Here is a 16,393-nt window from a genome sequence, read left to right as displayed (position 1 = left end):
ATCCACTTCTGAACATTCATGTGCAAGCTTCATTGCTGCAGCATTTCAAGAGGAATGTCCATAACCATCTTCTCAGGGCAACTATTAATGGAAAATAAATGTGGTCTACCTATCATTCCTGAAAAAAAAATATGTAAGATGAATAATTTGAGAAGGAAGCATCTGGTGCCTTGTTCTTTAGAATATGTCAATGAGCTTTCCAATAAATTAAATACTAATTAATATGTTATATTGGAAATAGTCAAGCAATTTCTGCTCAGCATAATCCCACAAAGCGCTAATGCAATAAAGTGGTAATTTCAGATTTTCAAATTAAGTCATTAACCACAAATATTGAGTTAGATAGGAAACTGGGTGTGTGAGGAAATTGCAAAGGGTTATAGACAAGTGTGGTTGAATGGCCAAGAACTTGAAAAATAAGGTAGATTATAATATGAAGAAATGAGAAGTGATATTCTTTGTCTGGGAAAAGAGAAAAGCAGAATTTTGCTTTAAATGTGAGAGATGGAGAAATTTTGTCCTTGGGTGTCCTCGAACGTGAAACACAAAATTAACATGATGGTACAGCACATAATTACAAAAGCAGATAGATAGCAGCCTTTGAAATATGTTGTAAATAAGATTAATTATCATTATTATTTCAGAGCAGACTCACCCAGAGTACACAGTATCTTTTAGGTTTCATAACCTAAATGGATAGACTTGCCCAAGAAGGATGGTAACCAGGGGTAACTTGATGAATTCCTAGCAATGAGGAAATTGTTGCATAATTGTCTTTAGAAGACTAAGAAATAAATTCTTGAAAAATCCACAGACTTTAAAACTGTGACAAGGTAGATGGTAAGCTGCTTCTCCTGGCTGTTGAGTATGGAACTTTCTCAGAATAGGGAGTCGGTAAAGTGATGGGGAAGTTTCTTCAGGCAGGGAATTGTGAACCTTCAGAATTCGATATCTCAATCAGTGAGAATGGTCATGAGAAAGAGAGCAACAGATTTCTAGATACAAAATTTACAAAGCAAAAGCTAGGAAAATGATGAGCCAGGATCTGATGTAATGGCAGAGTACGCTTGAAAGGCCAAATAGCCCATTTTCTTATAATTTGTTTGACTACAATTAAGCACAAGATAGCTGAGTTACTGATTGCCGACTCTTTTGCTCAAATGTAATTTGTTGCAATCTCACTGTTAACTGGTGTTTGGCAACATCAGTTTTAGGGTACGGCAAGGGGAATAATTCCTGACAGCATTTATGATTTTTATAATGAAATAACTACAGAATACCTGATTCAAGTAAGCTACATGAAAATAATTGTGAATCTCAGAAGCAAAATTACAGCATGTTGTATATTGCAAAAAATTGCAAGGAAATTTCTGGAAGTTCACAAGATGACAAGGGAGCAGAAGCAGGCCATTTGGCCCATCGAGTCTGCTCCAAGGAAAAGGGAAAAAGAAATGGGGAATGGGGAGAACAAAAAAAAACCTATTCTAATCCCAATTTCCGGCCTTATCCCCCATATCCCTTGATACCCTGACTATTTAGATATCTATCTAGCTCTTCCTTGAACGCCCCCACTGATCTGGCCTCCACTGCTGTACGTGGCAAGGAGTTCCACAAATTCACCACCCTCTGGCTAAAGAAATTTCTCGTCATCTCTGTTTTGAAACTGTGCTCTCTAATTCTAAGATTGTGCCCTCTGGTCCTGGACTCACCCACCAAGGGAAACAGCCTAGCCACATCTACTCTGTCCTTTCCTATCAACATTTTAAATGTGGCTATGAGGTCCCCTCTCATTCTTCTGTACTCCAGTGAGTACAGTCCAAGAGCCGACAAATGCTCATCATACGTAAGCCCTTTCATTCCTGGAATCATCCTCGTAAATCTCCTCTGAACCCTCTCCAACGTCAGCACATCCTTCCTAAGATGTGGGGCCTAAAACTGCGCACAATATTCCAAATGAGGCCTCGCTAGTTAAAAGATTAAAAGCTTAGTCCTTATGGGTATATATGGCAAAACAACTAAACTGAAAGTACTATGATTGACTTTTGGAATGAGGGGAAAGGATTTAAATGCCACAACATTTCCTTCAAGCATCACCAACTTTCCATTATCAAGCAGCAAATTAAGTAGATATAGTATCATGGACAATACTAATTGATTAAAAATACAATCCTTGAGGTCATATTGCAGCCAGTGGCAAAGGAATTACATTTGCAGTTCAACTTACTGACAGCTTCCCACTAAGTTTTTTACAGATTATAAAGTACAGGACATGGTCATGCAGAGCACCACTCTTCCAACCCAATGGTGAAGTCACCTTCCTCCCCACTGCTTTGCAGTATCCATTCCCCCTTCCAAATGAGGCATTGATGGGCTGTCAACTCTCCATTGCAGGAGGCTACAAACTTCAGAGGGTATCCATCTGGACTCCCAGACTTCCGCAAGTAAATGTTAATGACAACAGTGGGATAGTGTCAGGAAATGCACAGAGGGGAAATTGGAATGTGTGATTAACTCAGGTCTTTTTGATTTGACAGTGTACAAATTCATGCTGCTTGTATCCAGTCACAGGAGAGATGGATCACAATGATATTCAGGCCATTCACTAGAAGAAGGATGGGGTGACCTATCTCCACATTTGAAGCACCCCAGACATATATCACAGGTAGGGTAAGGAGAAGCCAATAAAAGGAAGATAGGGTAAAGTGGAGTGGCCATTGTGTGAGTGAGCCAGTGTAGGAGTGGGAATCTGAGGCTTTGTCCCAAGAGGCTTCAGTGAGGAGGCACAGGTGAGTAGCAGGTAAGAACAGGTAAGTTTTTTTTTATAGTAGTTAAATAAAAGACACCAAATTACAACTAATTAAATAAAGTAGGGATGCAGGATCAGGTGATGTGTTGTAGCTGCATGATGTGGGAGCTGGTGGACCTCTTTGTGGTTCCTGGTGACCACATCCACAGCAAGTGTTAGTTGCTCAGGGAACTCAGGCTCAAAGTTGATGACCTGGAACCTGAGCTTCAAACACTGCGACACATCAGGAAGGGGGAGAGTTACCTGAACGCTGCGTTTCAGGAGGCAGTCACACCCATCAGATTAACTGCTTCAAATTTGATCTGTGGTCAGGGACAAAAGGGTATGACTGTGAGTGGGGCAGGTAGGGGGATCAAAGAGGTAGTGCGGGAGGACCTCAGCCCTTGAGCTTACCCAACAGGTCTGAGATTCTTGCACCCTGTGCGGATGAGAGTCGGGGCTGTAGGAAGGATGAGCAACGGAGCCGTGGTTCAAGGAGCCATTCAAGAGGAGGGAGAGAAGAGAAATGTAGTTGTAATTAAGGATGGTATAGTCAGGGAAATAGACATAATTCTCTGTCGCAAAGATCTGGTATCCAGGTTCGGGACATCTCATCTGACCTGCAGAGGAATTTGGAATGGGAGGAGAAAAATCCAGTTGTCACGGCCCATGTAGAAACCAATGACATAGATAGAACAGGGAAAAAGAGGTTCTGCTGAAGGAATTTGAGCAGCTAGGGACTAAATTAAAAAGTTGAACCAAAAAGGTAATAATCTCTGGATTTCTACCTGAGCCACATGCAAATTGGCACGTGGTCAAAAAGATCAGAGAGTTAAATACATGGATCAATGATTGGTGTGGGAGAAGTGGGTTTGAATTCGTGGGACATTGGCATCAGTATTGGGGAAAGAGGGAACTTTTCTAATGGAACAGACTCCATTGGAAACATGCTGAGACCAAGGTCCTGGTAAATTGCATAACTAAGGCTATGGATAGGGCTTTAAACTAAATAGCAGGGAGGGTCGGTTCAACAGATTGGAAAAGTATGGATAAAGTAAAAGGGAAGGAGAATGCCAAAAGCCTCTCCACTCTGAAGTCTCCAGAATAAAGAATAAGACAGAAAGTTTAGAAAGGGATAAGAATTTAACTTCAGGCAACATGGAGACAAATTTGAGAAGAAGGGTGGTGAATACAGGACTGAAGGTGTTATATTTGAATGCACAATGTATATGAAATAAGGTAGATGAGCTGATAGCGCAGTTAGAAATTGGCAGGTATGACGTTGTGGGCGTCACAGAGTCGTGGCTGAAAGAAGATCACAGCTGGGAGCTAAACATCCTAGTATACACATCCTATCGAAAAGACAGGCAGGTGGGCAGAGGGGGTGGGGTGGCTCTGTTGGTAAAAAATGAAATCAAATCCCTCACAAGAAATGACATAGGATCAGAAGACGTAGAATCCTTGTGGATAGAGTTAAGAAACCGCAAGGGTAAACAGACCCCGATGGGAGTTGTATACGGGCCTCCGAAGAGTAGCCGTGACATGGGGTACAAATTACAACAGGCGATAGAAAAGGCATTTAAAAAGGGCAATTACGGTGGTCATGGGGTATTTCAATATGCAGGTAGATTGGGAAAATCAGGTTAGTACTGGATCCCAAGAGAAGGAATTTGTAGAATGCCTAAGAGATGGCTTTTTAGAGCAGTTTGTGGTCAAGCCCACTAGGGAAAAGGCAATTCCGAATTTGGTGTTATGCTGTGAACCAGCTTTGATTTAGGGAGCTGAAGGTAAAGGAACCCTTAGGAGGCAGTGATCATAATATGACAGAATTCACCCTGCAGTTTGAGAGGGAGAAGCTAAAATCAGAAGTATCAGTATTACTGTTGAGTAAAGGTAACTACAGAGGCATGAGAGATGAGCTGGCAAAAGTTGATTGAAAGGGAATCCTAGCAGGGATGACGGTAGAGCAGCAATGGCAGGAGTTGGGAGTAATTTGGAAGATGCAGGATCACTTCATCCCAAAGAAGAAGCATTCTAAAGGGAGGATGAAGCAACTGTGGCTGACAAGGGAAGTCAAAGACAGCATAAAAGCAAAAGAGAGGGCATACGATATTGCAAAAATTTAGTGGGAAGCTAGAGGATTGGGAAACTTTTAAAAACCAACAGAAGGCAACTAAAAAAAGCAGTAAGGGGAGAAAAGATGAAATATAAAGATAAGCTAGCCAATAATATAAAAGAGGATACCAAAAGCATTCTCAGATATATAAAGAGTAAAAGAGAGGCAAGAATGGGCATTGGACCCCTGGAAAATGATGCTGGAGAGGTAGCAATGGGGAACAAAGAAATGGTGGACGAACTGAATAAGTATTTTGCATCAGTCTTCACTGTGGAAGTAACATGCCAGAAATTCAGGAGAGTCAGGGGGCAGAAGTGAGTGTAGTCGCTATTACTAAGGAGAAGGTGCTTGGGCAGCTGAAAGGTCGGAAGGTAGATAAGTCACCTGGACCAGATGGACTGCCCCACAGGGTTCTGAAAGAGCTAACTAAAGAAATTGCGGAGGCATTAGTAGTGATCCTTCAATAATCACTAGATTAGGGAATGGTTCTGGAGAAATGGAAAATTGCAAATGTCACTCCACTCTTTAAGAAGGGAGGGAGGCATAAGACAGAAATTGGTCTGACTTCAATGGTTGGTAAGATGCTAGAGTCCATTATTAAGGATGAGGTTTCGGGGTACTTGGAAGCACATGACAAGATAGACCAAAGTCAGCATGGTTCCCTTAAGGGGAAATCTTGCCTGACAAGTATGTTGGAATTCTTTGAGGAAGTAACAGGCAGGGTAGACAAAGGATTTTCAGAAGGCCTTTGACAAGATGCCGCACATGAGGCTGCTAAACAAGACAGGAACCCATGGTATTACAGGAAAGGTACTAGCATGGATAGAAGATTGGCTGATTGGCAGAAGGCAAAGAGTGGGAATAAAGGGGACCTTTTCTGATTGGACTAGAATATGAAAGCAAGGATGCAATTACTGGGGCTCTATAAAGCATTGGTCAGACCACATTTGGAGTGTTGTAAGCAGTTTTGAGCCCCATATCTGAAGAAGGATGTGCTGGCATTGGAGAGGGTCCAGAGGAGGTTTACAAAAATGATCCTGGGAATGAAAGGGTTAACACATGAGGAGCACTTGATGGCTCTGGGCCTGTACTCACTGGAGTTTAGAAGGATGAAGGGGGGATCTCACTGAAACCTACCGTATATTGAAAGGCCTGGATAGAGTGGACGTGGAAAGGATGTTTCCAGTTGCAGGGAAAGACTAGGTCTAGAAGGCACAGCCTCAGAATAGAAGTTTGTCCTTTTAGATGCAGAGATGAATTTCTTTAGCCAGAGGGTGGTGAATCTGTGGACTTCGTTGCCACATACAGCTGTGGAGGCCAAGTCATTGGGTATACTTAGAGATTGATAGGTTCTTGATTAATAAAGGTGTCAAAGGTTACGGGGAGAAGGCAGGAGAATGGGGTTAAGAGGGAAAAATAAATCAGCCATGATTGAATGGTGGAGCAGACTCGATGGGCCAAATGGCCTAATTCTGCTCCTATGTCTTATGGAGTAGTCTGGGGCTGATTAACAGGAGTCAAGCCTGCAGGACTGTCTTTGATGAGATTATGCCTGAAGAAGAGTAAAGACCTCCCATGCAGAGTCAAGGTCAGTGAGGGCATCTTCAAAAGCCATACCTTTATACAAACATCACCAGCCTCAATCGCTGGTCCATGCACCACATCTCCTTTACCCATTTATCAACAATCTCAAATGATTAGGAACTGGACAGAACGGTTATATGCTTCACTGCATCCTCGCATACTGACAACTCACTCTTCATCATACAACCACACTTTCACACAACACCGACAATTCAGCCATTCTAGGAACATCATCTAAAGAGTAATTACTAGATCACATTGGTAGATTCCCAGGAGTTTTGCAGAGAACTGCTAGCAATCTACTGTGTACAAGTTCTAGACTAGAGCAATAGTGCAGTGCAGCACAGATGCCCAGAACATTGCTGAAGGTCAGATGGCAACAGATCAGGCTTCTGTTCCTCTACTGGATTCAGCAGGGAGTCCAGGGGCATTCTGTAAGGTACTGAGTTGTGCATCAGGATGCACTTTGTATCTGGCCCCTCTGTTTTAAGCTAGCTGATGCACCTAGTGTGATCCCATTCACTAAAATAGTAAGTAAGAGTGTGTTTTTAATTGCCTTTAAGTATCAATAATATTTTAATTCATTTACATGTTAAGTATGCTTCTAAATGATTTTTAATGATTTAATGTTTTTCAGCTGTTCTAAATGTTTGTGGGCATCTTTGAGAGGGAATATATTTGCTGCCACTCACAGGCAACTAAGTATCCTCCCATAAGTTGGCAGAACAATGAGGATCAGGAAAGCACAAAAGGTAAGTATGACCACATCCATCCCTTGTGAGGCAAATGTAAAGCTTGGGCTGGCTCCTACACCATACAGCTTATTAAATAACAGAACAGGTAGTGCATAACCAGCAAAAATAAGCACTAGTATTTGATGAAGGGTCTTGAGCAGAAATGTTAACCCTGTTTCACTTTCCATAGATACTGTCTGACCTGCTGAGTGTTTCCAGCATTTTCTGTTTTTATTTCAGATTTCCCATATCTGCAGCTTTTTTTGATTTTCACTGTAGTAGGCACTAACTGTATTTAGCAGGCACAGCTTACCACCACCTCCCACCCCCTGGCCAGAGGTGACAATATTTATCATCGCTGAACAGGAATTAGAGTGTCCATGCTGAAACTTATTCTTAAGAGAAGTAAAACAATTAAACCACAATGTTTTAGTCATGGAAACAACCATCCAATTGCACTTATCCAATATTTATCCCATTTTTAATGCTCCCTACATTCTCATCCTGCCTCCCAGATTCTACCACCCACTTACACACCAGAGGTGATTTACAGTGGCTAATTAACCTTTCAATCTGGATGTTTTTGGGATATAGGAGGACACCAGAGCACCTGGAAGAAACGGGAAGAATGCGCAAACTCCACACAGGCAGCACCCGAGGTCGATATTGAACCTGGATCTCTGGTGCTGCGAGGCGGTCACTCTACCAGCTGTGCCACCCACCTTCAACACCGTTCTCATACTTATAATTGTGCAATAACTTTGGGCCTTAAAGCATTTAGTATGTTTGGCTTCTATTGGATCATTATAAAATTATTATTTCATAGGGTATGAAGTTATAAATTGTATGTCATTTCCATCAAACTGTCTCAAATACAGTGGGCTGAGACCATTTAAGATGACAACATGATCATGACTGTTACTTTAAGTAATTATAGAAGCATCTCACAAGCTGTATCAAAACAACACACAATCAAAAATAATTTATCCAATGGTTGAATAATCCATAGGAATGTATCTTCTCACTACATTTTCTTAAACTCATAAGGAATGCAATAGATTCCAAAACAATAACCTGTTAAAGAGTATCAAGAATTATAAATCACTCATATTTTCATGACTATATCAATACATTATTGTATTGTAAGTCTATCTTGAAGAGAACATATGTAGAAATATTTAAGTATTGCTATGAAAAGTAAAATAGTGTACCTCCACAATTCATTATCTTTCTGACCATTGTAGTTGAAAGTATCCTCTTACTTCTGAGGTAGTCCGCAATCTGCCCACCAATAGGAACTATAATTGTCATGACAAGATGGGGCAAAGCCGATAGCATACCAACCTGAAATAATAAAATTGAATAGTTAAAGAGAATAAGGGAAATGATTTGTACTTGGGCAGTGAAAGACATTCATTACTAGAATTAATTTACTCAAAATTCTCTTTAAAAAGGTAAATGTGGAAACACTATCAGCTGGGAAATCCAAAAAAAGCCAAAAATAACAACAAGCTTCTATCAGATGAATGGACCTAAAAGAATTTCCTCAAACCACTTGGAAATCAAAAAACCTGCAGATGCTGGAAATCTGAAATAAAAACTTAAAATGCTGTAAACGCTTAGCAGATCTGGTGGTATCTGTGATCTGTTGAAAAATGTTTCATGTCTAAGACATTTAATCAAGAACTGGGAAAGAGAGAAAACAAGTTAGTTTACAGTTGCAGAGAAGATGGGGGGATGGATAGGACAGAGGGTATATCGTTGATAGGGTGAGACTAGAGACATTATGCTTTCTTTGTCTGGGTTAGGTGTTGCTAATAGCAGGGCTGTGGAGCACGACCAACAGGACAAGTTACAATTGAGAAGAAAGAACCTCTGTGCCGCTAACATGCACACTGCCACTAGCGAGTGGTTCTCTATAGTGCTGTCGGCATTTTCTGATCCATTGTGTTTAGTATGCAAGTTTGACATCAGATCAAAAATGAATGGAGATCTTTTAAAATGGATTTGAGGTATTCCAAAAAGACATGAAATTAATAGGAGGAACTCTGCCATTCACTTTAGCCAGGATTTTCTGTTTTAGTATTCTAGTTCAACATGGTAATTTGGTTCTGTCTGCCTCAGTAATCACTCCACATCCCCTCCCCACCCAACCCTGTCTATTTTGTTTTTAAGAGGCAGGGTAATTAAAGTATTGTAGATAAACAAAAAGGTTGCATTGATATGCAGTCTGTCTTTTATAGCCTCTGTAAATCCCAGGCCATTTCATAGTAAATTAGGTACATTTGAAGTGCAGCCACTGATGTTGTGGGATCACAGAGCAGCCAAATTACAAACAGCAAAATTCCAAAATAGCAACAAGATGATGGTCAGATAATAATCTGGAATATCTGCTCAGTTACTTTGTATCTCCAGAGCAATTCTTCCAATATCAATGTAGTTGCAACAGAAGATTTCAAAATCTCCATCCTAACAAGTCTTATTTTAATGACTTTAAAGGGCAATTGTTGGTCAGAACACAAGGAAATAAACACTCTTTAGACAATAGCATGTAAAGATTTAAATCCACAGAGTAACCCACATGTACAAATAGTCTTAAAAATTAAGCAAAGGATTTTCTTTTTTAGTAAAACAAAATAATAAACATACTTGGGCTAATAAAACTCAAATGAATCTGTAGCTTCAAGAGAATACAGTACAACACCCCCACAGTACTGCAAAGTGTTCCTCAGTACGGAATTATCAAATCCCCGGAGTGAAATCTGAAGCCCACACCCCTCCCTTTCTGATTCGGACTACTGACCCAAGTTGACATGTTTTTGGGGTGGACTCATGGTGAAATCCTTCCTTTGTCAATGGCCTGCATGGATTTAGGAAGATGGGATATATTTTAGCACCAAGATACGAGCACCTACCATAGAATACCTTGGCTGAGAATCTATAGGGTTGGAATTGTTTCATGAAGACAATTCTATCTAAGCCTAAGAGGAGAATACCATGTGTTGAGAAACAGCCCTTAAGTTACTTTCCCCCAAAAGATATAGAATTTTTGGATGCCAAGATATCACCAATTTTTAGTGTTCCTGAGGAGAAATCTACCATGTGGCATTTTCCACATTGGAAATGTCAACTGGGCAAATTGCCTGTCCTGTTATAAGCTATGTTATTTGCAATGAAAATTACCTTGCTGATTTCAAATCCAAATACTTCTTCAAAGTAGGCAGGTTGGCTAATCAGCAGCAAGTAGAAAGTCCAGCTTCTACAGAAGTTTGCCACAATTATTGCATAGACTGGCAGAGAGGTAAAGAACTTTCGCCATGGTGTCTTGAATTTCTAAAATTAAAGGGCAGAACCAATTATGATGTAGTTGTTGTTAAATGACAGTGTGCGCTGGTTAATTTGTTGCATCAAGCACATTTGTAAGCTGAAAGCATTAAAATCAGAAAATTAAATCAGACTATGGTCCAGGAGAAAAATCAGCCCACATTCAAAAACTAATGAACTATTATGTGCAAATAGTCTACAGATTAAGCAAATGATTTTTTTTTGGTAAAGGAAAATAATGAATATACTTTGGCCAATGAAGCTGTCAAATGATCAGCTACCAATTTACCCAATGATTTAGTATTTTTTAAAAAGACTTAGAACATAATTATTTATTAACCAGCTACCTTGCTCTACAGCATAGATTTATCAACTGAAAAACTGATGAAAATGGTAGTAGCTCAGTTGTAGATTAACTAATATTTTCAAGTTACTTTGGGAAGGATCTCATCCCTCTTTGGTGCCTAATCATATGCTTTTCGTCAAGTCCCCTACACAAAGAATCAGAACTTAAGGAAAAGCACTCCATTGTCATATTTCAGTCCAAGGCTACAATTTTTCATTTTTATAATGATACACTATTACCCAATTAAACAATAAATGGAATATTTTACTATTTAGAGGAGTTATTTTCATATGCCTGAAGATGTAACTAAAGTTTGATTTTGATCATATGCTCATTGAATAACAATTGATAATATAACCCCCTCGGACTCTCAGATCGTAATGCACAGTAATAGTATTGCATCAATTATATCCTGGCTACTTTTTCTTTGCTGTACAGAAACATTACTGTATGATAATAAGTAACCAACATTGATAAATAAAATTTATATTGGGATATAAAATGTCTTTCCATAGATTCTATGTCCTGCAACAATGCATTTTAATACAAGTAACTATAGCAACAGTCATGAAGTTTTAACTTTGTAATTGCTGGCTTCAAGTAAGCTCATAACTGTATCTTCGAGTACATTTCATTTTGCTCGAATAACGTTTAAAGTTTTACTTTCCATATTTAGGCTAATAGACATGAAATTTTTGCATATCTTGTGTTACGATATGGCAGTTTCAGGTTTATAATGATTGCAAATGAATACCAATAATATGTCTCACATCTTATCCTGAACGTGAATACACTTTGAGCAAATCAACAGGCATCATTTTCTTAAAAAGGAACATCTATCAATCTATATTATGTATATGTTAATAAAAAATGTCCAAGAAATCTATTGCACCAGTTTTATGTTTCTAAACTTTGAAAAGGGCAGCCAGAAAAGCAAGATTTTATTCTTCTTAAAAAATTGAACGACAAATGATAAGTGCATTGCCAACAGGTGGAATATTTGTTGAATTATGAGCAGAACTCAGGACATATATTTACCAATGGAATAATAAAATTCTGTGGATTTTTATATATGCAAATATAAAGCTCAATGTTTGTGTTATCATATGTATGGACAGAACTCAAGCACATCTTAAGGTATGTCTTCACATCAGTATGCATGTTAAACCGTGTGAGCAAAGAAAGCGTACACAGAATTTTTGTGCATGTTAAGAGCATGAATAGGCAGTTATGCAAAGAAACACGGTGCACATATATTAGAACAGACCCCTGCATGTATATTTTAGTATGCAAATCCAGAGCCCTGTGCCCACAATTAAACAGTAGAGATAAATTTCTCCATATGTTTAATCTAAAAAATGCAAAATAGACATAAAATACCCATATACAAAGCTCAATAAATGCTGTTATGTATGAAAAGAGCTCCAGGAATGTGCTTAAATAATATCACATAGAGCTATATTTGCCTTTAGTTAACTGAAACACATCTAAAATAAAGTACAGATGGAAATGACCGTACATCTATTCCTCCAATTAGGTTGGCACTTTCACCAATGCTCTCTTCAATGTAGGTGCGCTCCTCATCCGTGATAGTTGGATGTGCTGCAGGACTTTCATAGGATACCAGGATCCAAAACATATACCAGAAGATTCCAAAAGACCCTTGTCCAAGAACATTGAAGGAAGCAGCATATGAAAAAAAAAGCAGGATCAGTTGCTGGTTTCTGTAATACAAAATTCTATTGTTCTACAACAGAGCAATTACTAATTATTTAACATGTTATTAATTTTAAAAACATATTATAAAAACAATTATTAAAACATATTCAATTATTAATCAGCATATTTTAAAAAAGAAAACAAATGCATAAGAATGCTAGAAGTTTGAAAAAAAAGAACACGTTAGATCTCCATTGCCAGGCAAATGATTTATGTATGGGGTACACGAGTTTAACATTTTGAGGGTAGATTTAATCTTCATTCATGTCGAATTAGTAGGAGGGCAAATATTCAGAATACTGACAATGTCAAGTGAAAACATTTGTGAGAACAGAGCCAAGATCCTGATGAAGTTTCTTGCCTGAAAAACTGACATGGGTGACAGAACTGCCATGCACTTTCACCTGTTCCTCAGAATTTTTCTGTCATTAGCTTATTTAGGATATTATTTTTGTATTAAATATTTTTAGTAGATACCAGTGTGAGAAATTATGATTTGACCAAGAGATAGCTAAAATTTTTCACCAATCTCATTACTGGGTTTCCTATCTAAGATTATATATTTCAAAGGAATAAATTTCATTTTCCCTTATAATTAGTCTGTAACTTTTCAAATGGGCTATAATATGCAATTGGTCAATTATTGTTAACCAATACTTTGGAAGACTTTAGTACCTCAGCTTTATGTGCTTAGCTACAGTTGTATATTCTTACTTTCCAATTTACAGTTTCTTGTCTTTTTATGAAGTTGAACCTATTAGCGTATCATATAGCTGTCACTGAACTATCACTTATTCCATCTAAAATTATCCTTATTTGGAATTAAATACCCCTTTTTAAAGTTATGTTTAATAACAACGTAATTCTATGAGGTACTCTCCTTTTGCCAGTAGCTTGGAAGAGAACAGATATTCCCTGTAGGTTGGTGTGTTCCATATCTCCGTGCCTGCGCAGTGCAGAGTGAAATTACGGAATATACTAGAGGCTGTCTCTGTGCTGTATGACTCTAGTTACACATATTGAAAAGAATAAAAATAAAATTTCACAGGGAAAGGGTTGGGGAGAGGGACTGCTTGGAAAGCTCTTTCAAAGAACTAACATAGGCATAATGGGCCTAATGATTTCCTCTGTGCTGTAAGGTTCTGAGGCACTGTTTGGTAAACAGAGCATTACATTTATTTTTAAACTTGATGGGAAGTTCAATCTTTCTTCATAATATCATTGGTTAAAAAAATAGGGTATTATTGTCATGAAATGTTGTAGATTTTCCTTTAAGATTAAATATTATTGCATTATCTTTAATATATATTGGTGGTTGGTGAAGTTCCTGCCATCAATGAACCAGAGACAGTTCCAGATCATCCTGAGCTGAGTGGTCAGACTCTCAGCTTCACACCAGCTAAGATTTTGAATTTGATGTTATTGTTTTTAATTTATATTAATTATGTTTATTTTTTTCTATTTTGTGTCTTTAAAATACTTAAATATAACAGTGTTTCTATGAATCTCATTGCCAGAGTCATTTTAGAAACAACTGAACAGGCCTTGTCAAAAACCATCAGGGTGGTTGGGGGTTGGCCCTCAGAGTCACCAACTGAGGCCTGGTTGCAGTTTGCAGGATGGCCGTGATAGCAAGACCTTGAAGGCAAAAGAGCAGCACTGTGCAAAAGGTATGTGCAATCTTGGGAATGTTGTAGAGTGGTGTACTCGAGGTAAGGACTGGATCAAGCATGATCCAAGTCTAATTTTGTTGTTCTGTACCATTCAGATGTTGCTCTTGAATCCATAAGCAGTCATCAGAACTGTTTTTTAACAAATGAAGTGCATTAGGGAATGCCTAACCAACATTTGCAACATCTCAGAGAAGCATTCCAGATACACATTCTTGGAAGGAACTTCACCAACTGCCAACATATATTAAAAGTAATGCAATATCATTTAATTTTATTTTAAATCTGCAACATTCCATGACAATAATACTTTAATAGTTTTTCTTATCAGCAATTTTATGAAGAAAGATTGAACTTCCCGTCGAGTTTAAAAAAATAAATTTAATACTATATTTACCAAAAAATGCCTCAGAACTTTACAGTGCAGAAAAAATCATTTGGCCCATTACTGTATGTCTGTGCCACTTCTTTGAAACAGCTTTCCAACCAGTCCCTCTCCCCAACTCTTACCCTGTGAAACTCTAGTTATACATATTGAGAAAAAAATAGTCATAGAGCCATATAGCACAGAGTTCACGCAAATCATTAAGCACACAATTACATTAAAACCATTTTATTCTCTGCACATTCCCATCAACTCTCCCCAGATTCTCCCACTTACCTACAGACTAGGGCAATTTACATTGGCCCATTTACACAGAGACCCGCATGTCTTTGGGATGTGGGAGGAAACCAGAGCACTCAGAGGAAACCCACATAGTCAGAGGGAGAGCGTACAAACTGCACACAGTCAGCACAAGAAGTCAGGACTGAACTTGATTCATTGACACTGTGAGGTAGCAATTCTACTAGCTGCACAACAGTGCTGCTACTTCCATTATGAAAGTTATCTTTTGAATCTGTGGCCATCCTCACCATTTCAGGCAGTGCATTCTTAGTCACAAGAACCTGTTGTATTAAAAAACATCACCTCACTTCACCACCTCTCTGATTCTTTCCATAATGATCCTAAATCTGTGCTCTCTGGTCACTGCCCAATAGCAGAAATAATTTTCCCATGTGTCATTCAAAAAATCCCCTTATAATTTTAGCACCTTTATTAAATCTCCTCTTGTTCAAGCTTCTCCAAGTAAGTACAGATCTCCATTGATCTGGAAAGACTTTTTGCCCCATCTCTAAGGTTTCGACATAATTCATAAAGTACAGTGGAGACACAAGAGACTGCAGATGCTGGAACCTGGAGCAGAGAAAGGAGATGCTGGAAGAACTCAGATGAAGGGTCTTGACTGCCCGTTTCCCTCCGCAGACACTATCTGAGCCTCTGAGTTCCTGCAACAGTTCATTTTTTGTTTGTATGGTGACTAGGACTGCAAACTTAGGGTGGAAAATTGACTTAAACAGCAGCACAATATAAACAGTATCATTTTGGTTGTCTGCCCTATTCCTCATTTAATACTCAGTTTTTAATTTCAATAGAACTGAACATTAGATGAAGCGTATAATAGAAAGCCAGAATGATTTATGCAAGATGAATTTCTGTCAAAGTCCTCAAGCTAAAATCTGACCAGAGGTTTATAAACATTTGACATAATATCCTTCCTTTCACTCTCTATGCTTCCAGTTAGAAAGAAAAAGATCTATTACGCCTTTAACATTTTTATCTCACTGACAAGAATTAAAATAGAACCATTATTTTTTTAAATAGCTTCCTAGATTTTTAAATGGCATGGGAACTTTGTAATGACTTACATTATTTTGTAAGTTATCAGCACTTTTTACCCCAGAAATGTGTGTATTGATATTACAAATCCAGACATTAATAAATATACAAAAGTAAATCAATCTGCTCTTTTAATAAAAATAAAACAAACGTGCTTTAAACTTGTACTTATTGGACAATATGCATTCAAGGAATAGTGCAGGACTACAATAAAGAACTTACCATACACATAAAACACAGAAGGCCATCCAATGTATTGCACAAGAATCCCAGCTAAAGGCATAGCAATAACAGCTCCAGCATAAGAACCTGCAACAAGATCAGTATGAAATCAATCCAAAATTAAGATCTCATTGAAAGGATGAAATTCAACAACATTAAAAAAAAATTTACAG

At 38.4% G+C, this 16,393-nt stretch overlaps 1 protein-coding gene across 1 annotated transcript in view; it reads right to left on the bottom strand.

Annotated features, from left to right (window-relative positions):
* The window catches only part of LOC127577736 (vesicular glutamate transporter 2), a 40,673-nt gene that overhangs the window by 7,689 nt on the left and 16,591 nt on the right, over positions 1–16,393 (bottom strand). Inside the window, exons 6-9 of the mRNA XM_052029245.1 lie at positions 16,221–16,307; positions 12,409–12,551; positions 10,403–10,552; positions 8,431–8,563 (exon numbers count right to left, since the gene is read on the bottom strand). Coding sequence (XP_051885205.1) covers positions 8,431–8,563; positions 10,403–10,552; positions 12,409–12,551; positions 16,221–16,307 — 513 coding nt within the window. The remainder of the gene's footprint in view (positions 1–8,430; positions 8,564–10,402; positions 10,553–12,408; positions 12,552–16,220; positions 16,308–16,393) is intronic.

The sequence above is a fragment of the Pristis pectinata genome, chromosome 14, assembly GCF_009764475.1.
Source record: "Pristis pectinata isolate sPriPec2 chromosome 14, sPriPec2.1.pri, whole genome shotgun sequence".
In the NCBI taxonomy this organism is placed as follows: Eukaryota; Metazoa; Chordata; class Chondrichthyes; order Rhinopristiformes; family Pristidae; genus Pristis; species Pristis pectinata.
The sequence above is the reverse complement of the archived record's forward strand: the minus strand, read 5'-3'. Positions and strand labels throughout refer to the sequence as shown.